This window comes from Vigna radiata, chromosome 1, assembly GCF_000741045.1.
Source record: "Vigna radiata var. radiata cultivar VC1973A chromosome 1, Vradiata_ver6, whole genome shotgun sequence".
Lineage (NCBI taxonomy): Eukaryota > Viridiplantae > Streptophyta > Magnoliopsida > Fabales > Fabaceae > Vigna > Vigna radiata.
The window spans coordinates 1,080,410-1,106,592 of NC_028351.1; the positions used below are offsets into that span (position 1 = coordinate 1,080,410).

The 26,183-nt window shown below is 30.7% G+C and overlaps 1 protein-coding gene across 2 annotated transcripts; it reads right to left on the bottom strand.

Annotated features, from left to right (window-relative positions):
• Positions 1-8,404: 8,404 nt before the first annotated feature.
• LOC106770986 (serine/threonine-protein kinase BLUS1) lies at positions 8,405-22,336 on the bottom strand. 2 transcript variants are annotated; one of them, XM_014656862.2, is made up of 22 exons: positions 21,993-22,336; positions 18,589-18,669; positions 15,677-16,275; positions 15,082-15,336; positions 14,687-14,811; positions 14,555-14,599; positions 14,351-14,432; positions 14,181-14,249; positions 13,921-14,091; positions 13,772-13,837; positions 13,565-13,633; positions 13,308-13,454; positions 13,122-13,195; positions 12,356-12,553; positions 11,813-11,904; positions 11,588-11,664; positions 10,980-11,102; positions 10,848-10,890; positions 10,724-10,770; positions 9,712-9,770; positions 9,577-9,628; positions 8,405-8,990 (listed from the first exon to the last, which is right to left on the bottom strand). In XM_014656862.2, the coding sequence occupies exons 3-22, from the start codon at positions 15,842-15,844 to the stop codon at positions 8,946-8,948; spliced, it is 2,007 nt and encodes a 668-aa protein (XP_014512348.1). In that variant the 5' UTR covers positions 15,845-16,275; positions 18,589-18,669; positions 21,993-22,336; the 3' UTR covers positions 8,405-8,945. The 2 variants fall into 2 exon arrangements, with proteins under 2 accessions (XP_014512348.1, XP_014512340.1); XM_014656854.2 differs by lacking the exon at positions 18,589-18,669.
• Between the last annotated feature and the right edge of the window lie 3,847 nt (positions 22,337-26,183).

Consider the following 26,183-nt stretch of genomic DNA (forward strand, 5'->3'; position numbering starts at 1 on the left):
CGAAGATTCTTAGAGCTGTAATAGTTCTCCTCAAGGTAAGGAAAGCTAGATATTTTAGCATTAACTATAATTGTTTTGCAAGTTTAGTGGTTGTTTGCTTATTAATTTAATTGAGTATTAATTTGAGTAATTATGTTATGTTAGTTCAATTAGATGTGTATGTTATTGTATTGTATGATTTATATTTCACATGATGAAATTGTATGTCTTTGTCACCTTGAATGATGTAATATGAAGTTGTTTTGATGTTAAATTTAGTTCAAAATGCTTGGAGGGAAGAGGGATCAAATACTTGGGTGGTGAAGTTAAAAAAGGAGGTTTTGATAGGTGACTTTGAGAAATAAGTGTTAGGGTGAAAAAAAATTGTTTCAGGACTGTTATTTGATCATCTGTAACTTGTTTGGGATGATAATTAGCTGATATGTATGTTAGAATTTAGTGGTAGTCATTTTGGAGTATGTACAAAGTTGTTTAAATGTACTTTCGAGGTTTAAATTAGTGAGATTTTGAATTTTAGGTTCTATGTATAAATGGTCATTTTAGAGGGTGTTGATAAGTCATTTGTAACTTGTTGGGTCTCTAAGTTGTTAAAAGATGAGCTATAGTTTGTGCAATCCAATTTGGGTCTCTAAAGCGAGGTTTTGATTAATTTTGGATTGGAATCTTGTAATCAATCTCTTTAAATGAGTTTAGGTTGGTTTAGATATGTTTGGTTATGTTAATTCTAGTTTAGAATTCAATCTAGGAGTGTTAGAAGTTGGGAAAGATGCATAGGATAAGTTATGAGGGGTTTAGGGGTGCAGATTCTGCATATTTGATGCTGCAAAACTATGCATTCTAGTTGAGCGAGTAGAACACTTCTAGTTAAGCGAGTGTAGTCGCTGAGCGAGCAGAACCCACTGTGTCTGTATTTGCTGAACAAGTAATGGTGGCTGAGTGAGTGGGTTGGCAGACACTTTTAGCTAAACGAGCAAATTTGGTGGCTGAACGAAAATATCAGATTTTCAACTAAGTTTTTATATATTTTCTTAAGGTGTGTTCAATGTATGTGAGTGTTGAATGATTGGTTTATAATACTTATTATGAAGTATGAATTGATTTATAATATGAATTGGAAACAAGAGTATGTATATGGATTCAATGTAAAGGGAAGTTATATCAATGATTTTAAAGTTATGAAAGTTAGTTGCAAGGTGGAACTTCGTGGTGTGGTTTCAAGTATCATTAGTATGAATGTAGGGAGCTCAGTTTTTGGGGTTATCTTAACACTTTAATGGTATTTCATTCTCAAGTAGAGAAGATTAACACATGTGGTGAGAGTAGGAGGAGGTCTTAGTCTTGGGTGCTTCTAGTATGATCCAAGGTGTGGAACAGACTAGCCTTGTGAGTGTGGAAGGGTGAAACTCGTTGGTAATGACTTTGCAAAGCAGTAGAGGTCATCACAAGTGCACAACCCATCATAACTTAGCATTCATTCTGTCCGGACAATCAATTTAGGTCTTTGCATCTTTGGATTGGATTAAATTACATATGACTCTTATATGAAATGCTTTAAACTTATGATGTATTGTTTTGTATCTAGCTTACCCTTAATTTTGTGTTTGTTTGTGCATTGTTTTTTCTTTCGTAATGATCAACTTAATCGGTGTAAATTTAGGGAGGAGACGTCTTTTCAATTGAACCAACAATTTGTTGAGAGAGAAACAACATGACAGAGAGTTTTGTTCTTCAATAATAAAATCTTTTATTCTAGTAATCTCAAGTTTCTTGTAAGTTATCATATATTGTGTTTTATTTTAATAATTTTATATTATTAAAATGAGATGTTTCAATATATGTATTAAAATAAAATAAAAATTGTATAAGTAAAAACTAAATCAATTGCATTTTATCCCAATAATATTTGAGAAAAAAATAGTATTTTTATACTCAATTATTAGTAATATTGAAAGATACACCTAGTTAAAATTAACATTTCTAATATTTACCCTTATTAATATTTATAATTTAATCATTTAAAATGAATTTGAGTTTGAAGATATGAACATGAATTTTAGTTGAGATTTTCCTCAAAGGAGTGTTTGGTAGAGTGGTTTTTACTTTGGTTGTGGATTCATGGAAAGAATCTCCAAAAGTGTGGGGCCATGTGTTTCGACATTTTGAGTAAAAAATCAACTTTTTTAGATCTACTTTGTAAAAAGTAAGTGTAATAAACAAATATATTACTGTGGCTTTTGTCTTTTATTTGCATAAATTATTGTTTTCTTAGAATTAAGAATTTCGTTACAATTTTATTTTAAAATATGTATTAAACAATTAAAAAATGTGTATCTAAATTATTTTTTACTTGTATAGAAATCATTGAATATATATATATATATATATATATAATTTAACTTATAATTCTAGTTGAAGAATAAATGTTAATATTTAGAAAGAGAAATTGATTTCTGAATTGAATTTTAATGAATTTTATTATTTAAAAATAATGTTGTACAAAATTTTACACTAAGATTAAAATATAAATTATAATATATAATAAAAGTATAATTGAAATTTTATAAGTTAGAGTTTTTAACGTTAAATATAAACTTTGAGATGATATTAGAATCTATTTCAGTTAAGTAATACATAAATGAATTGGGACCATAAAAAATTGATTTTGTGATACTGATTGAGCATCAATTTATACACTAAAGAATCATGTAATTATATTTTTAATTAATAAAATTTTAAAAAAGAAATTACTTTTGCTTTTTTAATTAAAAGAATTAGTCTTTCGGTGCAAAACTATGTGATATTAGAAGGTCATTCATTCCTAAAATACTCTAGGTTAAGCATATTTAACTATGGAGTTCTTATGGGATAGACTACCAAAAACCAAATGTATTTGATCATATGAGTAGCCAAATCAATTCCTTTAAGCTATCATTTAACTATATAGTCTCATACCTATACAGTCTCTAGATCTCTTTCATTCCAGTATATGTTCGATTCTTCCATGTGTCATTTTCACTGGAAGCTTGCCAATAGTCACTCTTTGTTTGTGTCTCTTGTACCGGCGATCACTCTCCGTCCTCGTCCTCGTCGGTGTTGGATGTCACATTAAACACTAAAAATAGTTATAAAAAGAATATTTTTTTAGTTCTTCGAATTATTTAATAAATCAAAACATAACTAATTCAACATATTACAAAATTAAGCATAAAAATGCATGTTCAATGAGAATATTATTAATGCGCGTGTGTGATTTTTTTCTACTAACACCAAATAGTTTATCATTGACATTGTAGATAATGACAAAAGAAATGCTATTATTTCATCCAAGGTAACTAAAGAAGGTGAAAATTAATGACTTGGCAAGTGGGATTGAATGCAATGAATTGGAAAGAGAAAAGTTTTGTTGATGATGATAAGGCAAAGAAAATTCTAAGGTAGACTAAAAGACAATAAAAAAAAACCCAAGTATAAAAGATGCAATGAATATTATTTGATAATGCAAAGGTGACATTGAAAGTTGAGACTTTTGTGCTAATTTCTTGCTAAAAATTATTCATGTTACTATCTTTGTTTTCTTTTTAGGGTTATTTTACTATTAAGTTGTACAAATGTTACTATCTTTGTTTTCCTTTTATGGTTGTTATTATTTCACTTAATTACAATTTTGATATTCCTTTAATATATTTGAGTTTGGTCTTCTATTTTTGTATGATTTTATTTCCTCAATTTTGAAAAATATATAATTTTACTTTAATTATTAAATTTGTGTACTTTTTAATATTTTAATTAATTGATTTTTTTTTTTAAATATACTTTAGAACCACATCTCATAGCTAGAGTTCAACTCAAGAAAAATGAATAATAGAATAACTTGTTTTATGTGCAAATATGAATATGTGAAATCATTTTTTAAAGTGATAATTTAATTTAATTATATATATATATATATATATATATATATATATATATATATATATATATATATATTAAAGGTGATGGTTATGTTTTAGTTGAGAAGTGAGAATAGTTATTATGATTTTTTTTTCTCACGATCTCTTAATTTCAAAAATTAACTTTATTAGTATTAATTCATTTAGAGTTTGTATCGTTCCTCATCAATATTAAAAAGAAGTATAAATAAAAAAAGGAATAAATAAATAAAAAATAAAATTAATTTTCATTTTAGAAGTTATTTTATACGAAACTTATTATTATGAGAGAATGGAAATATACTCTTAACTAGCAATAAAATAATTATTCATAGAATTAAGAAGGGAAAAGACTCTACTATTTCACCAAATACTAATAAATAATTCTAATTCTTTTTATAACATCTTCTACTACTCTTATATTCTTTTTCAATTTAAATGATTGTGATTAGTTACTCTTAATTATAGTTAGGGATTATATTTAGTAATATTATTGAAAAAAAATATATTGCTTTAAAATAAACACAAAATCCTATAAAGAGTTTTCCTTAAAGAGATAAAGTTATCTATACTTTTTTCTTTTTTCTTAAAAATAACTTAAAGAGAATTTCTATAAATTAGAATACATTTGGAAAAGCTTCTCATAATAAAACAAAAATTTCTTCATACGCGAAAATCAACTTATCTATAAGCTAATTTATAAAAGGTCCTTTATATAACCTTTTTAAATTCTTATTTTAATACGTGCATAAATTAATTTTAACTTACACATAAACTCGTTTTATTCATATTTAAACATACTTTTATGCACAAATTAATTTAAATTTATTAATTTTATTATTTTTATTATTATTTATTGTATAATAAGTGTTCTAGAAGAATTATGTGAAACACACTCCTCTTGTCTTAACTAATCAACTTTCAAACTCATCTATTCCACACATTTGACCTTTGCACCCAAAAATAGAAGGGACTTATTAGTTAGTTTTCTTCTTCTTCTTCTTTTTTATTATTATTGTTAACATGTGATCATAAATTCATATTAAAGTATTTCAATGGGTATTGTATTGCTATATTCTATTAATTTTTTAATAATAAAACTCCAGAATCTCACTAAATATAGTAAATCACTCATTATATAATAAATCATCCGATACATAATTAGTTTTAATTAACAAATATTAAACCATTAAAAATGCGTCCAAAAATGTTATTTACATCTCTCTTCTACAAATATCATTACTGAAGTTTTCACTTCTAAACTAATACATTCGACAAGAAATATTTTAGCAAGTGTAATTTGTTTTTCACATAATTACATTTCAAATCATTTCACATAATCCACCTTTTAGTTTCCATGGTTTACTCTGCATAATGAAAATTCATGATAATTTTTCGTAATAAAGATTTTATACCATACATTAATATGAATTTTAACATTTTATATACAGACACTCTAAAATTTAATAATCATATACATCCATTACAAAAAAAATAAAAATTGTGTAATAAAAACATAAAAACAAAATTAATAATTACCAAGGCTGCATATTTGGTTCATCCAAACCATGTTGAATAGGAAAAGGTTCCGCAGTCCAGAATTCTCCATAGCTGCTTTGGAAAAAAAAACTGTCTCCTTTATCATTATCATTATCATCCTCGAAATCCAACTCCTCAAATATATTCTCAAAACCATCATCATACTTATTCTCAATCAAGATGACCAATCATTCACCTTAGACCTCGACTCGATAGCTTATATTTCTACCATACCTAATAGTGTCACATCGTTTAGGATTAAAGGTGAAACATTTTAAATATTTCTTCCACTCACCGAAGTGCATTTTAAGGACAAAACCATGACGGAGTTTCACACTCCAAAAAGAATAATACCTCGGATGAATGGTGATTAACCCTAATAAATTTGTATGTTATAGTGTATAAATTTTATAGGGACAACTAAGGTATCGAATCCGTCGAGAAATCCCCTTAATATGATATATAAAGGTAACCAAGGTATCAAATTTTCTGAAATGGTGCGTATTAAGATTAGTGTGTATTTCAAGTGTAAGGTCGAGGTTAACTATCCAACATATTGAATTATGTCAAGGTTTTAAAATATCATCCACTCCAAGTCTCCACGCATATGTTCGCCTTAATTGTGCCGTGGGGGTTTACCTGCAAAAGGTACTTTAATAACTAAGTGAGTATATGATCATTTGATTAGTAAAGCAAATACTAGCAATATAATAAATATAATCACTTACCTTCTTACCTGAAACCTGTATTTTTAAATTGTGGGGTGTGCTTTTGATTAGTGATGGCCTAATTGCAGTTCAATAGTTAGTAAGCATATTTTACCTTTAAGCTTGATTAGCATTAGTATTAATTGTGTGATTGTCAACCGATCGGTTATGACGATTCGACCATCCGGTTCTAGTGATAGTTTGTTTATGTACTTAAAGGAGTTGACTATATGGTCTGATGTTGGCTGGAGGGTCATATAGTACACAGACAAACATACTTTACCTTTAAACTTGATCAACATTAGTGTTAATTGTGTGATTGTCAACCAATCGATTTTGATGATTCGTCCGTCCAGTTCTATTAAGAGTTTGTTTATGTACTTAAAGGAGTTGATCGTTCGGTTTGATATTAACTGGGCATTCATACGGTATATAGGCCTCTCAAGCTTGAGTCTAGGATACTTAGAGAAGGGGTTTGTGAATTAAATGACAACACAAATCGTTCCATCTGGTCGGGGATTGCTCAGGAGTACGGTCGTCCAGTTTGATGAATTTCTCGATCATCTATGAAACTGATTGAATTATTTTCAAAAAGGATTATGAGATGACCATTGGAAAAAGGGCATGTAATGCTTCGTAATTTGTGTCTGACAAGACTTGTAGAGTTGAGCAACCAGGGCTGTTAGATTCGGCTTAATCCAACTATGGATATGGTGCAAAGGGGAGACATTGATTTGGTACTAACAGAGGTGGGTCTCCCTATATTTTTCACCTTATTTTCGTGTTTCTCTCTATAGATTGAATAGTTCGCTCTTTTCAGCTAATAATGACAATTATTACTCTGTGTTTGTTTGAGAAGTCTTCAAGAAGGGTTAGTTAGGAGTTTGTGGACATTTGTCATTAAGTCAATCTCTTTAAGTTTATTGGCCATTCGACTGAGTTCTTAAGTGCATTAGTCATTTTATCAAGCTCTTTAAGTTGATGAACTATTCAGTAAAGCTCTTTAAGTTGATGTTGATTGCCCACTTGACCAAACTCTGAAGTAAATGGACCATTCAGTTGAGCTTTTTAAGTAGATTGGTCACTCGATCGAGCTCTGAACTAGATTGGTCATTTTACGAAGCTCTTTAAGTTGATGGTCCATTCGACCGAGCTCTTTAAGTAGATTGGTCATTCAACTGAGCTCTTTAAGTTGATTGGTCATTCAATCGAGTTTTGAAGTAGATGGACCAATTAGTCAACCTCTGAAATAGATTGGTCATTCAACCAAACTCTTTAAATAGTTTGACCATTCGATTGAGTTTTGAAGTAGATTGACCATTCAGTCAAGCTCTTGTTTGATTAACCACTCGACCAAACTCTAAATTAGATTGTTCATTCGACCTTTAAGATCTGGTCAAGCTTTGAATAGAATGATAATTTTGTAAAATTCTTTTAAGTAGATCGACTATTCAAACAAGTTTTAATATAGATTTTCCATTCGACAAAAGTCTTTTAAGTTTATTGGCCACTTAGCTAAACTCTGAAATGGATTAGTAATTTTGCTGAGTTCTTTAAGTTTATTGACCGAGTTTTGAACTAACTAAAAACAAGAAAAAAAAATGTTTATTCAAGTTTGTGATAAGAGATATACCTTGAAAATATGAATAGATTTGATAAATATTAATATAACCAAACAATTAGATAAGAGAAAGAATAGAATAATATATATACATATATTAAGTTACCTCTTGATTATAAGTACTTTAATAACTTAAACAAAAATCAAAACTGAGTATTGAAATAAGAACGATGCAACTATATATATAGACATCCATATCTCTCTACCCTATAAGAAAAAAAAAATCAAATATTACTCCTACTTAGTCAATGCGAAAAATCAACCAAGATAAATTCTCGGTTCATTTGTCATCACTAATTAGAGTTTAAGAATAATAAATTATATGTATCCTAAAAACATCAACAACTAAATAAAGCATTAATAAATGAGGACAATCCCAATAAAATAAATGTAACAAAAAGTTTTAAAAATTATACAAAACAATAAAATTAAAAAAAAAATCAAAATTTTATATTATACCTCTTGGAATGAAGATAATCATTTGTTGTTATTATCCATTCCATTTTTCTCTTACCGAGAAAAATACTATCACAATTAAGCCACGCTGCAAATGAAACATTCAGTGAAGAAAAAAATATCTAGGTCACAATTTCAAAATTCACAAAAAATAAGTAACAAATATCTCTTTATACACATAAGTTTCAGCTGCAGTTTATATGAAAAAATACAATCCACCGGGAGAATTTATTGTCAGGAATATAAATAAAAATTTGAATTTACATCAACCATTGGAATTTTACACTTGAACACTAGCAATTTCAGCCAGCATTCTGTGTATGTTTGGTTGTTGTCAGGTGATATGAACTTATTGAAAACACAAGACAGATTGCTACATCACTGAGCTATGTAGTTATATGCATTCATGTGAACTCTGATGAGTAAATTTAAAGTAGAAAAAGAGAAAATGAGAAGTTTAAATTACATAATATCATTATCCCAATCTCAATAAATTACATTTTACAGGCGACTCAAGGAATACCATCTCAAAATTAGTGTCTGCCGCAAACAAAAGTTCACACCACACATGGTAATACAATTGAGACGTTCCTCCATCCCTCAAGTACGTCGTAAATCATCTTTGAATGTTATCAATGAACGTCAGGTGTTGTCTAAATATCAGTTAAACCATCATAACGTCCATAGACTTCTTCACTTCTCCATTTTGTTAATCATACTGCTCAATTGTTTCTCTAACTGCAAACCAGACAGAAGGTGAGACATCTTAGACCATGACATGACTGCTGAATTCAAAGTACCAAATTTTCAGAAAGCAAATGTGTGATAAGCTAATCTATGGTTGATCCTTGAGAGACTAAGGAACATCTTGGTAGGAAACAAGCAGCTTTGGTAATAAATTAGTACTTATGTGTTTATTAGGTTTTGATAGCTAGGTTACAGAAATGCTTGGGTACTTATCATAATTACAATTTTAGGTCCAATAATGGAATTCCAATATGAATAAAACTAATATTTTTCACTTTCTAACATTTACCTTATGAATTACAATTTTTCACCCATCCTAATCTCATGTCAATGCACAGTATAATTTCAATATGCCCCTAAACAGAGGCAACCAATTGTTCAAATTGAAGAATGGTTTTTACGTGGATAGATTGTAAATTTAGAATTTACCTTGCAAAGGCAATGGGTAAGGAATTTGAATAGAAGTATATTGAAGAAAAAACAAAAATATGTGGTGTTACAGATTGAAACTAAAACATGGCAACAAATTGTTTGAGATGAAATAGTAAGAGTGGGATGGACCAAGATTAAAAGATACCTGAACATTTTTCATCTTTTGTCTTTGTAATTCCTCAACAAGGCTTCCAATGCTGACATAGGAGTTGAAACTAAGATGTACATTGAATTTAAGTTTTATAAATTAAAGAATAAAAAATTCAGTTGTATCATGTACCTCTGTTGGAGTTGAACCACCTGAAAATGCAGCTCCTTCTCCCTGGTTGTTGCAGGTACCTGCAAGTTGTACAAATATGAAACCATTTATAAGAGTGGCTTGTGACTAGATTGATTATAAAGTAGAAATATTGAACCATTGTTGTGTTATAAGTATTATGTTATACAAGGTTGTTAAACTCAAGATTCTACCTAGGATAGGGAGGAAATCAAAACTCATTACTCAGGGATAGAAAGAAGGATTGTAAGATTCCTACCTAAAATGAAACAGCAGATATTCACTTTATGAATATGCTTATATATTGTAGAGATCTTTATAGTTTTATAATAGTATAATAGAAAGAAAAAACTTCCCATTGTGTTTAGGCCCAACAGCCACTCTAACCCAAATGACAACAAAAACCCTAGTTTCATTCTCATTTTCCAGTTACAGGCCAAGACCGCTGCTGTGAAAAAATGCTCAGACAGTTGCAAACAAAGGTTAACCCCAGAGATGAAGCAGAGTCAGATGCGAGGAGGGTCACATGGGGGAGAAAGAATTTTGGAAAGAATAGTTTTTCACCCACTGTCTCTCCCTGACAATGTTGTTCATGAAAGCTCAAGATCCTACTAAAATACAGCTCATGAATGAACCACGTCATGATTCACCACACACGAAGCTGTTTGGCACAAAAGATTGTGCAATTTATTGATCTGACTTATAATTTTAACAATGGTAGTGTTATGCAAATACATCATTAATAGTTTTTTAAAGTAAACTCTTACAAGATTCAACCAGTCAAGTCAATAATATAAACTGATAATTTGCATAGACTCTCCAATTTGACAACGTTAAGCACGCTAATAATTTAGATAGTTTTGGGTTGGATGTTGCCACGAAGTGCAGAGAAAGTTTCCTTCTGGGATATTTTAGTCTCCCGAGTTTCTAAACTTTCTCCATATTCCCCTTGGATAATGCTTCTCATAATTAAAGAAAAAGTATGACGAGAAAAATTTGTACCAGAGTAATTTACCTGCAAACTATCAACTGCCCCTGCCTCTACGGATTCTGCATTCTTACCTGTAACAAGTTAAAAAAGTTAAAGTAAACAAACTGAATTGCCAGAAATTTTAAGGGGCAACACAAAGAAGCATTACCAGAAGATTGCTCTGCATACTTTATTAATTTTATAATCTCTTCCTAGCAAAACCCATTGGAAAATAAGGTTATGATATATACTTGTCAAGAGTAAAAGAGATAGAAAACTAAGAAATTCAACAAAAAAGTACCCTTTGCAAACCGTTCTGTTGCAAGATGCACTGAAGCGATGGAAGAATAGCGCCAGCCACGAAATTTTGATTTGGTGGGCTGGTAGGACTAACAACTGGGCCAGAAGCATTGTTTGAAGGACCCTAAATGAGTAAAAGAAAAGGCAATGATTACAAAGCCATTGCGTAAAACATCACCAAGTTCCATCTTAGTAATTAATGAAATCAATCATTCAAGCAGACAAATTCCACCACAATTTTTATAACCTGAAGTTAGCAAAGGTGCAATCTTTGATAAACAGTATAGTCTGCATATAATGACTCTAGCAGATCAATCCAGAAATTAACAAGATCTGTAACTCATATATGATGGTACTATTTGAAGATTCACCATACACAAAAAAATGACAATACACACTCCTTCCACAAACTCTTCAATATAAGGTGGATTTCATGTTGGTCCCACAAGTTAATATAAATAAGACGTTACCACCCACATGATTTAGTGGGTTCCACATTACTTTCACCCAATAATGAAGTGCCATGAAAACTGCCTTACTAATCTCTACAAAGAAATATTCATCATGGATAAAAGTAATAGGTAAAAATATCTGCCATTTGATACAGACCATTGGACTGAGATCAGCCGATGTGACCTTAAACCGCCCCCTACGCTGGACAAACGCTCCATCTGATGTGTCATCAACTGTGCACAATAAAAAAGCAAAGAAAAATATATACAAGTAATTTCTTAATGCATTTATTTTTAGATAAAGTAAATATCTAGCTGGCACAGGAGAAAGAAAACTATAAAGATTATTAAAATACCAAGCAGACTAACAAGATACACCTACCCAATGGAAGGTTGTTGGTATCTCTCTTCTGACGATATTGCAATGGCCCACTGTGATTCCTCTCCGAAGAATACTTTGGTTGTAGGTAATCCCTTTAAAGAAAAACAGAACATATGATAGCACATTGCAAACCAAATATGCTGCAGTAGTAAAGTAACAATAATGTCTACTAGAAAAATAAAATCACAATTCTCTCATCTCATATCAATAAAACCAAGCTTTCAGCATATACCAAATTTTCAGAAATTATTCGTAATCATGTTTCATTTCCTACTGTAACCAGTGCAACTGCACAGTACGTTAAACAAAGTCCAAAATATAAAAGTGATAAAGATAAGCACAAAACAAATTGTCACAGACATTGTACAACATGTGTAGTAGCTACAAATTTTGAACAATTCAGTTTGGTCAAATTCTTTTGAAAAAAATTCTTCATTTCCAAGAAAGTGATTGAGAATGAGAAGTTCTATTAACAGGTCCAGAAGAAGATGGGGAAGAAAAATAATGAAGCTGCAAACAATTGATGTAAAAATGAAAAATTACCTGTCCCCGTCAGTAACAACCTTTTTGGGAAAAAGGAAATTATCAGGTAACAAGGAACCACTCAGAAACTTTTTTTGTTGATTGTTGGTGTTTTGTTGTAATGAAGAACTTGGCCCAGAACTTTCATTTCCATAATCATGATCCAGATCTCTTGGACTGTTGTTATTAACGTCATCCTCACACATATCAAAACATCCTCTGCATAATTTACATTTAAATAAGATCAAATGTTCTATAATGGAAAATGCACTGTTATTTGCTAAACTATAACATAATTGTAGAAAATGCTAGGAAGAATTTAAATTGTCACCAAAAGAATACTGATTCGAACAATTCAATTATACATCCCATTTGCCACATCCAAAATTTCTCTTTAATTCTTAATTAGACAATAAAAAAGTAATATAAACAAGTATATCATTCTATATTTCTATTAATAAATGGAGAACTGAATCTAAAAGAATATTATTGCTTAAACTTCTACATACAGAATATAGTAAGATTTAGTGAATTGATTTGAGATAAAATGATAGCACAGGGCTCAGTTTGTACATTATAAGTAATTTACCATAAATAATTACAAAAAATAAAACGAACAACCCAATTTCTAACATACAACCAGCAGTGTTTCCGCATGCAATACAAGTTCCCACATAAGTGAAAACATATATGATATCATAACCCAAATCTCAAACACATTGCTAACACTTGAAAATTCAAAAAAAGAAAGAAGATGAAAGGGAAAGAGCGGAGAAGATAAACATACTTAAGTGCTTGAAGAGGTTTACTAGGAAATGAAGCAAGCGAACCCTCCAAATCCTGAAGATTATTAAATCCATCCTGAAATAGGGATACGGTGTAAATCCTGTCCAGTATACTTAAACAAAAGTTTTATAGTTCATAAAGTACAAGGTAAAATAAACATTAGATCACTTTTGGACAATAACAGTACCTCCTTGTTCTGAGTGGGTGCATCATCGGAATGATTAGCTGGTACAGATGATAACGTCTCTGCAGAATCCCTGAAGTCATCTGATCTGACTTTTTCCTTCTTATCCTTTTGTGGCTCATCTACATTAGGTATGTCATCATCTTGAATCTGTTGACAAAAGAAAATTTTCAAAATGATAACAATGTCCAACAATGCTTAAGCTTCCAACCTAATTAAAATAAATAAATAAGACAAAGTAGGAAGGTAACAATACTTACAAGAGCAGCTTGACTTTTTAAATCTTCCAGGTTAAAATTCCAGGCACTAATTCCTCGAATATATTCTTTCTGTACGTACAATACAACACAACCCAGACACAATGATACAGTAAAGTGACATAATGAGAAACTGTACTCATAAAACATCACCTTGCATAGACAGTGCCACAAGCAATCATTTACACACACAACTAAAAATAAACCTACCTGAGATAACTGATCCTTATCCTCATAAAGAGCCTTGTTCTGCACCAATAAATCTGCCTCTTTAGCCTGGTACACAAGCAAGAGAAATGATAACAAAAACCCAAATAATTTATACATAAAACAGAGGAATTTGCAAACGAACAGCAAACCTTCAGTGATCTAAAACGATCTCCTAAAGGAGCAAGCCCATCTAGAATGGTGCGAGCAAGATATTTGCTAGCACGTGCATGTCTAAAGAAGTGGTGCTTCAATAGCTTTTCTGAACTAGGACGCTTTTTTGGGTCTTTTACTAAGCAGGTGGCAACCAACTCCTTGAAAGCCTGAAAAGAGACGGTGAAAAGTTTAGATATAAAAGAATACAAGTAATAGATGCTACAAACTACAAAGTGCTTTAGTAAACAACACAAACCTTTGAAAATCTCTTGTCTCTTTCATAATCAAGACCTGGAGGGGCATTTTGTAATGTCATAAGCAAAACCTGCATCCATAAAAATAAGTGAAAAAATTCAACCATGAGCTCACAGAAACAGAGACATGCAACTGAAGGCAATTGCAAATATTTGAAGACAAGAAAATTACTTTCATAGGTGGATACTTGGAAAATGGGGCATGACCATGAGCAAGTTCAAGTGCTGTTATACCAAATGACCATATATCTGCTCTGTTTACAGAAAAAAAAAATAGAGAACCCAGCAGAGCGTAAGATATCAGGGACCAAAACAATGACAATAACAAAAGTATTAATTATGCATACAAGGGAAGAAAAGAATAGAAAACACTTACTTAAAATCATATCCATGTAATTGCTGCATGACTTCTGGAGCCATCCTGTGAAAATAAAGACAATTCATAGCTTCAATAATCATTCACATGATAGTAGCCAGACAAAGAACTACAATAAAGGAGGGTTAATACCAGCAAGGTGTTCCAACAAAAGTGTTCCTTGAACGTTGCCTGTCTCCAGTATCAAACATACATGCTGACACTCCAAAGTCAGCTAGTTTGACTGCACCATTAGAATCAAGCAGAATATTCCCCGCCTGCACAGTTACAAAAATTTAAAAGAGGAGAAAAAGAACAGAAAACCAACAAACATGAAGAAAAGGGAAAGATAAAAATAAGACATAGTTGTTGAGTTCAGAAACAACTTTACAAGCACCATAACATAAGCAAACCAAAATCTCAGATTCAATGCATTAATGCCATTTAGTTTAAAATTAAGAAATCTAGCTGTAAGATTCTCAATTTTCAATATCACAAGGGTGCATAGGTTTTAAAAAATGAGTGGGCAGATAGCTAATGCATCACACCTTAACATCTCTATGTATGTGACCATGGGCATGAAGATAAACAAGAGCTTTGAGAACTTCATGCAATAAAGTAGCAATAACTGGCTCTTCAAAACCTTCTGGATAGGCAGATTTCATTATATGGAGGCAAGAACCCCCTGCCATGTATGGCATTACAACCCATAGATTGTGTCCAGTAGTAAAAGAGCAATGTGCCTGTAAAACATTTGGATGATCAATCAAGCTCATCGTCTGTACCTCTCTTCGAATTCCATCCTGCACAATTTGCAGAAGTATCAATAAGAATGTATCCAATGACAGATGGAATATAGTCACATAGATGAATAGACAAATAATCAAACAATGAATTAGAGATTGAATTGATAAAATTATCCTTGTATTAAAGCAAATAATGCAACCCACATAGTTCAACAGACTTAAAGAGTGATCAAGGGAGGAGACAAATACATAAATTAGCACCAAACAGTGTAATGAATAGTGATGGTTGAGATCATTCTTTCATAATTTCATAAGCCCCCGAATCCAAGTATGAAGTAACAGCACAATTTAACTAAAAGGGATGTAACGTGAAATATGAAACTAAATGTCTACATACCAAATCATTATTGCACTTCTCTAGATCCAGAACCTTGATTGCAACTATCTCGTTGAGAGGAACACAGAGAGCCCTGTATACAGAGGCACTAACGCCTTCACCAACTTCTTCATATAACTTGTAATCTTCTGCATTAAGAGGGAATCTCTTTTCCAAAACATGCTCCATTTTTCTTCTTATAACATAACATCAATATGTTTATTATTAAATGCGCCACCCAAAAAAATTTGATCACATACTGAAGTGGTGAAATCAATGTTATAATACTTCCAGGTTGGTAGCATTTGCCCTTGTCTCAAAACAAACTAGAAAGTGCATCCAACAACTTTACAAGGATCCTCTTTAATCCACAACCAAAATGCTCCTTTCAACAATGATAATGTTGTAACTGATAAGCGCTCTCATTCAATTTTAATTAGTATTGCTAATCTTGAATTTTGAGATATCCGCCTACTTTTTATTCAGCAAGGAGTAACAAATTAAACAGGCACTATAACATATTACACAACTAAAACAGCACGAGATAAGAACCAGAGGAATCCATTTAGCACCGCATGCAGATAGGCACGTGAATAGGGAATCACGTCAATCTCCAATATCTGCAGCAATGGTCACAACAAAAAATTCACTACACAAGAAAAATAAACAACTATCCACACAAATTAAAAAATATTACAGAACAGAATTAGAAGTGAGATCCATACATGCAATAATATCACAGAGATGATATCCATCATATATCCATGCATACATATGCAATGCAAGTATCATGAACTAGCAATCTAAAGCTTAAGCTACTAGGTGAAGACACATGAATGGGTTTATAATATATCTCTAACATGCATCCTCAGTCAAGAGCTACTAGATAATGCACAGGCCTACTTAACTTGTTCTTAAATTTAACTTTTCATAAGAAGAATGAGTCTGACAAGAATAAAACTTAGACCACTAAGAGAAAAACAATTATGAAAATCAGGAAATTAATTTCAACTGTTAAAATAAAAGTAATGTTTCTTCCTCGCTTATTTAGGGCTTCAATTTTCCATAAAAGGAGATTTTGATCCAAAAAGAATTTTTAAAAGATAATATATTTTTAATGAAGAAAACAAAAAAGAATGAGCTTTAAAAGCTCTAACTTAGGAAACTCTTGACTTCAACTCCTCTATTTCAAATCACAAAATTCAAAGCACACATTATCCATGAAACTTTAACTTAATAAGTAATTTTTAAGCTTAAACAATTATAAAATTACCAAACAGACTACAATTTTATTTCACATGGTTTTGCTACGATTAAAACTCTTCATTCCTAGATATGGGCAATGGCTCAAATCAAATGTCTACTTTTGGGAGAATATTACTGGTTTAGATATGCATGGCACTATCAATATTCTTTATTTTTCGACTATTTGCTTTGTTCTTTTCTATTACATTATGGAAGATTCCTTATGCTTCAATTAAAAAAAAAAAAAATTATCCTTAAACTTCAAAGCTCCCAGTCCTAGCCAAGGCAACTTCCATGATTGAGGTAGTAAAATAGACTCAGATTCATTTAACCACCTCAACACACATACATACACAACAAAAACCCAAAATAATCCAGTTCCTTATCCATCACTCATTACCAACAAATAAATGTAACTTGTCTAATTCATCTCTTGTAAAGTCAGTAGCAATCACTAGAAACAAACCTTTGTCAGTTCAATCACATGTCAGTTACGTTGGATGCTTAAATACACACCATTTGCCAACATAAAATAGCACCAATATGCCATTGGAAATTCCAACCTAAAACACAAGATTTATCAAAGTTTGTTACTAGTGCCAATGGAATATGTTTCAATCCAAAATATATGATAAGGATTTCTTGTACATTCTTTAGTGCTGCAATGAAGTTCCTAGCAGCATATAAAATTCAACACAACCCCTCCCTCCCTCCCTCTCAAAATCCACTGCTCATAGGGAAGCAGATGATTCAAGGTACGAAATCCTTCTTCCCAATACAAACAGTATTTCATTAAGCTTAGCACTCAAGCCTTGAAATGCTAAATCATCTGAATCCTTTATGCTTCCAAAGATCTAATAAGACATTATTCATCTCTGCAAGACCTGATAACTAAAATAATCACTGAGCCAGAGAAAATCCACCTTCTTTCAGTGTTAGTAAATTTCTCTTTTTTATTAAAAAGGAAAATTAAATCCTTAAATCTTGAAAGCTCATTGACCTCCAAGCCAAGGAAATTTCCCAAGATTGTGCCAGAAAAATAGATTCTAAGATTCAGGTAATCTCCTCAACATACAAGAAGAAGCAAAGTTAAAATCATCCAGCTCTACATTCATCCTCTCTGACAACAAATAAATGTAATTTGATTAATGCATGATGCATCCTTTGTAATGTCAGAGTCCTTAGAATTTAAACCTTCAGCAGTTCAACCACACTAGTCTTGTTAGCTGCTAAAGTACATCTCCAACTGCCAACACAAAATACTGCCTACGCCATGGCCAATTCCAGCATACAACACAAGATTTATCATAAAGGGCTTTTCCTAATGGAATTTTCTTATCGAAAACATTAGATACAAATTTCGTGTACATCCTTTAGTACTGCAATGAATTAGCAAGCAGCATATAAAATTCTACAACAAATCCCCCTTTCTTCTCAAAGTCCTCTCACGGGGTAACAAATAATATCAATGCATAAGGTACACAGCACACACTTCACAATTTAACCAACACTTCAGCAATGCTTTGCTGTTAGCACTCAAGCTTGGAAAAGCTAAGTATTTTAGATACAATTAACCATGATAGATCTAATAACACTTGTAACTATACCCTCTTCCTCTCCACAAGCAATTATTATTGCAATGAAACGAGCTACAAAAAATGCATCTTTCTATGTTTGTCATAACTTACCTGATCAAGGGCTGCTATTATCAATGCACAAACTTAATTCCCGTGCAGAATTTATTCCTCTATTCTCAAATATCTATCCACCTAAAATCAGTAAATGGAAGAAGATTATTTATGCTTCCAATGGACTTCTTTGTATGTGCTCAAACCACCATAATCATGGAACTCCAAGTTAGTCATCCAAAGCTTGATATGGTTCATTTGAGTAATTAAGTGGTAACTTTCCTAGAAACTCATTAATAAACGCGTCACCAAATTTGAAAGCAGAAAGAAAATTAACAAGGAATTTAAGGACAACAACATGGGGAGATTGAGGTGTGTGTGTTCATATAAAAAAATTTCTGAGATAGAAATATCATTTATCCTCAATAATTAGGCATGGATTCCATGCATATTATATATTAAGAAAACCTAAGCAAATCAAAGCAACAAATATAGTAGGTATGGCTTAGATGAAAAAAAAATGGGTGAATACACCGCAATCCAAGCTTCTCCAAATTTGGGCTTCTCTTTTCCTCAAAAGGAGAATTTGGAGCAAAAAGAATTTTGAAAATATAAATGTTTAAAGAGCAACTTATTTAAGTGAAGAAACAGTTAAAAGAATGAGCATTTAAGAAACTAGTTTTACATGCAGTTTTAATAAGCTGCTTTTATGCTCCACAAAGGTTAAAAGACTAATCATACAAATATATTTCTCGTAAACTATGTTTTCCTTGAGGGTGCGTAATAGATTCCAGTTTTGGGATGACTGTTAGGTAGAAGATTGGCACTTGATATATGGTTACACATCTCTATTGTCTTTCTCCCTAACAATTCTATTCAAACATGAGTTAGAAGTTAAAAAAATTATATGCAAGAAACCATGATAACTCCCTAGAAGAGTCCACGGATCAATTCTTTCATATGGGCTAGAACTTAGAGGATAATATATGGAATCAAGGAGACCTAGATCAATTTTACTGTAGTTTTCAATAATCCTTTCCAGAAACTCAAAGCTCCACCTAACATCACATCTTTTACTTGGTTTGCTACGGGAATAGAATTATTTCAATTAACATGTTGCAAGTTTTTAGGCCACATACAGCTCTTTCCTCCCATATGCAAGTTATGATGCCTACTTAGGATCCATTCCACATTTGTACTTCCACTGCTCAGCCGCTATTTCTGTATGGAATTCCTTGATTTGCCTTCTATTATTATAGGCTAAGTCCCTGGACCAATACTTGATAATTAGTTTTCACGATTGTGGTAAACAAAAGGAGAAGCTAGGCCTAAATCTGTTTGGTAATATGAAAACTAAATTTGGTGCATTTGGTTGGTGAACAATTCCCTAAATTTTAAGGCGGTTAACATGGGAGGACAAATGATTTGGAACAGGACCAGGCATTAAATGGTTCCTGCTTGGAGTAAATCACACAGCCTCTCAACAGGCTTCTCCAGTAGATATGCCGAGGGTTGGAAAGCTTTCCACCGGTAATGATTTGTTTTTCTTTGTTACTTACTACTTTTTACTTTGCTCTTACATTATCCTTCGATCCCTCTTTGTTTCGCTTTTATCTTAGTTATTTCACCTTTTCATTATAGGGGAGAAAACCAATTTCCTTAAAATTTGAGTGCTCGTAGTCCTAGCCTATGCAATTTCCCATGATTGAGCCAGTAAAATGGATTCAAAGATTCATTTAATCTCCACAGCATACAAGAAGAAAATCCAAAATAATTTGTCTGCCCATCACTCATTTTCAATGTATAAATATAATTTGTTCAACCTATCCTTCATCAAGTCAGAATCAGACTATCAGACTTTCAGCAGTTCAACAACACGTCAGCTTTTCAAGTTGGTTAATTACATCTTTAATTGCCAAGATAAAATACTGTCAATAGGTCATTGGCAGTTCCAATCTACAACACAAGATTTATCATAAAACCTTTTCCTAACAGAATCTGTTCAATCCGAAAATATAGATGCAAATTTCTTGTGCATTCTTTAGGACTGGAATGGACTTCCTAGCAGCATATAAATTTCTACTAAACCCCTCCCCTTACAATTTTCTTTTTGGGGGGGAAACCAATGGTTCAGGGCACAAGGTGTAGACATCCTTCTCCACAATATATAAAGAACTTCAAAAAGTTTAGTTCTCCTTTATCAAGGAGAGACAAAAAACAATTTCCTTAAAAGTAAAGATTTGAGAGCTCCTAGACCTCTGAGCTAAGAAAGCTTCCCATTATTGATCCAGAAAAATAGATTTTAAGAATCACGTAATACCCAGCATACAAAATGAAGGAAAACTAAAATAAACCAGCCATATTCATCCATTCCTCCATGACAACAAATAAATGTATGTTGTTCAATCCATCTTTGTAAAGTCAGAGTCAATAGAAATAAACCTTCACCAGCAACCACACATCAATTTTGCTAGTTGCTTAATTACAATCCCAATTGCAAACACACAGCATTGCTCGTATCATGGACAATTCCAACTGTAAGGCCTTTTCCTAATAGAATCTGTTGAACTTAAAACACTAGATAAGGAATTCATTTCTTGTATATCATCTGGTGCTGCAATAGGTTTCCGACCAGCATATAAAACTCAACAACAAATCCCCCCACCCTCCCACTCAAAATCCTCCTCCCACAGGGAACAAATGATATCAGGTCATAAGGTAAGGCTACAGACTTCCTACCTATACAAACAACATTTCAGTATGCTTGGCCGATAGCACTACAGCTTTGAAGAGCATAATTTTTTAGATCCCATAAAAAATTAGACAGATCCATGAACACACCAAAGTATACCCTCTTCCTCACTCCAAGCCACGACTACTACGATAAACTTTGAGCAACGGAATAATCTACCTTCTTTCTTTGTTTGTCATCATTTACTTCAACAAGACCTACCATTATTATCTGCCCACGAACTTCATTTCCATGCAAAATCTATTTCACCATTCCCAAATCTCAGACGTGCATTAACTCCGATACACAGTGCATTAACTCAGATACACAGTGCATTAACTCAGATACACAACCCAGTGAAGTCAACTGACGCAAAATCCAACATTTTAGACGGTGTCTAATAAAGCTCCAAATCCAATCCCCAGTCATGAAAAAAAAAAAAAAAAGAGAAAAAAAAAACACAACACACACACACAAACACATCTTTCAAAGATTTCCAACATTTATTACTATGAAATTCAACTGACGCAAACAACCCATAGACATTTTGATCAACACAATTCACCGATAAAAGCAAGAACAAACACTACGGCCACCACGAAAAGGGAACAGAAGATAATTCTCCGTTAGTCAGTGATAAAAAAAAAAAAAAGGAGCATTCAAGATAGGTAAACGACAGATTAAGCAGAGAGAAAAATCCGTGAATTGAAATGAGAGTTGGGAATTGACGAACCTAGGGTTTCCAAAGAAGAAAGAGCGTTTACTTGAATCTGACCAAGTCAGAAAGATAACAACAACAAATGAGAAATCGAATACACCTATTCCGCAAAATTCAATTGCTCCTCTGATCAACCGAAGCAATCGCCATGGATTGATTGCTTTATTTTCACTTTTCTCCAATTTCACATCAGAACTCTCTCTCTCTCACTGTGTTTTTCTGAACTTTGCTTCGGTGTTTGTGCCACAACACAACACACACTTCAACCTCGATTCGATCTCAGTACTGACGGGTCTCTCTTATTTTAGGGACACAATTTAAACAAATTCATGAAAATGAAAAACCATAGGAATAATTGTTAGTCACAGTGCTTCTCCTCTTTTATACTGTTACTCTTCCTCACTCACACTTCATTATATTAATTACACTGAATAAATTAACTAATGCTAATTACTACCATTATATACAATTAATTCTTCATTCATTTTTTTTCAGCATCAATGTGTTTTCTGCATTAATAGTAAATTAAAAGAGTAATTAATTAAACAATTAAAAGGTATATGAAGAAGCTACATATTTTATTTTATTTTTCTAAATTAATTATATTTTCATTAAACATAAACCTTCTTATTAAATTTAAAATATTAATTATATTTTTGAGTATTTTTTAAAAATGAAACAGATTAGATGTTTCTTAAAATTTTCCTATAATTTATTTTTTATTATTTATTTTCGTTCGTTTTAATTTGAAATTCTTCAGTCTGAAAATGATTATTATAATTTGAACTTTATAAAAAAAACAGAAAGATAATTTGATTTTAATTTATATGAAAAAAAAAATTGAGAAAAAAAAACTAATAAATGCTGAAGTAAGGTCCACTAGGAGATTTTCAATTGAAGTAGGTGAATTTATCGGGTTCTTTTGATTTTATCGGCATTTGATTTTATCGGCAAATGTTCGTGTCTTTTGAAACGCTATTAATAAAAAAAAATAATATCCACTGGGCATAAAGTTGTTTTACTTTAATTAATGAAATTAAATGAGTTTTAAATACAAAGTTTAAAGTAACAGTAGTATTAAATTTGAGATTTAAATTAAGAGATTAAAACAATGGTGGTATTAAATTTTTATCTTAAATATAAAGTTTAAATAGGTGGAATTTTTTGTCTTGCAGTGTAGTTTAAGATATTTTTATACACGTTATAAATAGTTTTATTAAAATAATTATAACGTTTTAATGTATATATTATTTGTATATGTTAATTAATGAATTTATTTATTAATGGCGTCATAAATTAATATATGATAAGTATGATTTATTGAATTAAAATAATATATATAAGTGAAAATACAAATGTCATGCATGCATATGTGTTCATTTTTTTCATATAATAATACAAAATAAAAAATATGTTATTATAATTATTGAAATAAAAAAAGTTATTGATATTTATAAAAATAATTAGTGCTATAATTTTATCATTTGAAGTTCTTTATAATAAAATAATTAGTTATGTTTAAAAAAAATTACAAAATAAAATTTGTAAGACAATTTTAAAAAGATTACAAATGTCTACATCCATGCACATGTGTTCATTCTTTTCTTATAATAATACAAAATAAAATATATATATATATATATATATATATATTATAATTATTGAATTAAAAGAATTATTGATATTTGTAAGAGAATTTTAAAAAGATTACAAAATAAAATTTGTAGGAGAATACAACTATTATCATAAGATTAATTCTTTTACATAATGAAAATGACTATACTAATTTAAAAATATAAGACTTGATTATTTTAATATTAAAATATTTTAATATAAATAGTTTTATTATAATTATTTTAAAATAATTTTTTTCAAAAAATTAATTTTTTAAAATTATTTTACTTTTTTATAAGATTTTTTTTCTAATAAAATAATTGAAATTGTATGGTTGATTATTGTTATAAGCTCTTCAATTTCTACTTATTAGTTTCTTTCTTATGCAAGTTAGTTTTTCAACTTTTTTTTTCTCTTTTTCTTTGTTTCATCTGGTTACATGCGGGTTTTTTCTGCTTGTATGCTTGCATGTTTTTTTGTGTTGTGTTTCTTGAATTTCTACCTATCAATGTCTTTGTTAGCATGATTATATCATTTTGATGTTATTTATAGATATAGAAAATGAATAATATGTGAGTTAGAAGGTGTCTTAACTCTTTGGAGTTTGTTGAGCAATTTTGTCAAGATAAGGGAAGTTAATTGTTTTTTATGTGCTTGAGTTTTATAAATTTGATGATTTGTGTGTGGTTCCTCTTATGTAATTAGGAAAAAAATTGATTACTTTTTATGAATTTAGTATGTTTTGAATGATTGTCATGTTTGAGTGTTTTAGTTGATTTTGTGTTGATTGAAGGAATTAGAATATGACTAATTGAGTCAACGGGTAAATGTCCTAATATTGAGAATTGTTTTTAACCAAAAGGAAATACCAAATTGATCAATGCAACATGTCCCATTTTTCCAAATTGCAAAATTTTCATATGTTGTTTTCTATTACAGTTTTAAGCGGTGGTAGGCTAGCATTGAACGACAATTCATTTGACAAGTTTGAGAGTATTTTAGCTTCAAGTTACTGAGCGCCAGTTTTGAACCGCTTAGGGTTAAGCGGTAGCAAGATACCGTTGAGCGTCATCTTGCACTGCAGGTCTGGAACAATTTAGTTTCAGGACATTGATTGGTAGAAGTGTGTCGTTGAGCGTGACTTTTTGCGATAAGAATGACGTTCAGTGTCATGACTGACGTTGAACGCTACCTTTTTGTGAAATATTTGACAGTGAATGTCGTCTTTGAGCATCATTTTTGTATGTTCGATTTGTTTTATTTTTTGGTCGTTTGAGATAGATTTGTAATAGACTTTACGTATGTTTATGATTATTATTGTGTTTGATTAAAGCAACCATATGGTTGTGGACATGTATAGTAATGATATTGAAGGAATTTCAATGAGAAATTCTCTGTGGTGATAACTTTAGTGTGTGTCTCAACGTATGAGATTCCATAAAAAGGTATCTTGACGCTCTAATAAACATTCACTTTGAGTAGAATATGTGTTATGTCATGAAAAATAGCATAAGGTTATAGTCTATTGACAGTGTTTAGTCTTAGGCGTGAAGGGGTTTAATCTTGTGTGTGATCGGGTGATAATCCCTTGAGGCTAGGTTTTGCAGAACTTATAAGCCACCATAAATGCATACCTCCGACAAGTTTCAACGTCAAGGACATTTATCCGGATAATTGAGGTCAATGTCAACTACTTATATGTATCTATATGATTTATTTTATTCAATGCATATTTAGCTTATATATGATATGATTTAATTGTCTTAGGATAACTCTTTTGCATATTAGTTTACCATATCATATCTTTTGTGTTTTCTTGTGTTTGTTTGTTTCTTTTTCTATTATTACTTCACTATATGAACAAATGAGAAATAGGTGTTGATACACCCATAGTGAAAAGATGTGATGATACAAATTAGTTCTATCTATAGTAGTAACTTTGTACAGGAGTTTTCTAAAACTCTAAGTCATTCTTAGTTGTTTTGTATGTATTTTATTTTTGCTGTTATTTACTTTTAGAGATAATTATATTAGTTCTATATATATTTTGAAACAATTTATTTTATTTTATTAATCTTATAATATCTTATTTTTATAAGTTATAAGCTACTAAAAATAAAATATTACAATAAATAAATATATATATTATTGATTTGAAAAAATATTAGATATTAAAATCTATAAAAGAAATTACAACGAAACAAAGATACAGTTTAGGTTATATTAATAGTAATAACTCTAAAAGGGAAAGGAACAAATAAGCTCGTAAAGAATATACCCAAAAAGAAAAAACGTTATATTCAAATAAAATATTGTAAACATGTATATCCTCTCCTTTCTTTCTTTCTTTTTTAAATATAATTAATATATTTTATAAAAATTAAAAAAATATAATATTTTTTTTCAATTTTAATAAAATATTTATAAAATTGTATATTTTACTACTTCTATTTCTACATTACAATTATATATATACATATATACATATATATATATATATATATATGTATATATATAAGAGTTTCACACAAAATGATTAATAATGTTAATTTTTTTGTTCTTATCCTATCATTATTTAGCTAAGCAATTTGT

Coding starts and splice junctions, on each gene's coding strand:
- LOC106770986 (XM_014656854.2), bottom strand. CDS start 15,844: ATGGAGCATGTTTTGGAAAAGAGATTCCCTCTTAATGCAGAAGATTAC. Junction 11,103..11,587: donor CGGCTGATCTCAGTCCAATG/GTCTGTATCAAA, acceptor TTACTCATTTAG/GGTCCTTCAAACAATGCTTC. Junction 10,891..10,979: donor AACAGAACGGTTTGCAAAGG/GTACTTTTTTGT, acceptor GGGTTTTGCTAG/GAAGAGATTATAAAATTAAT.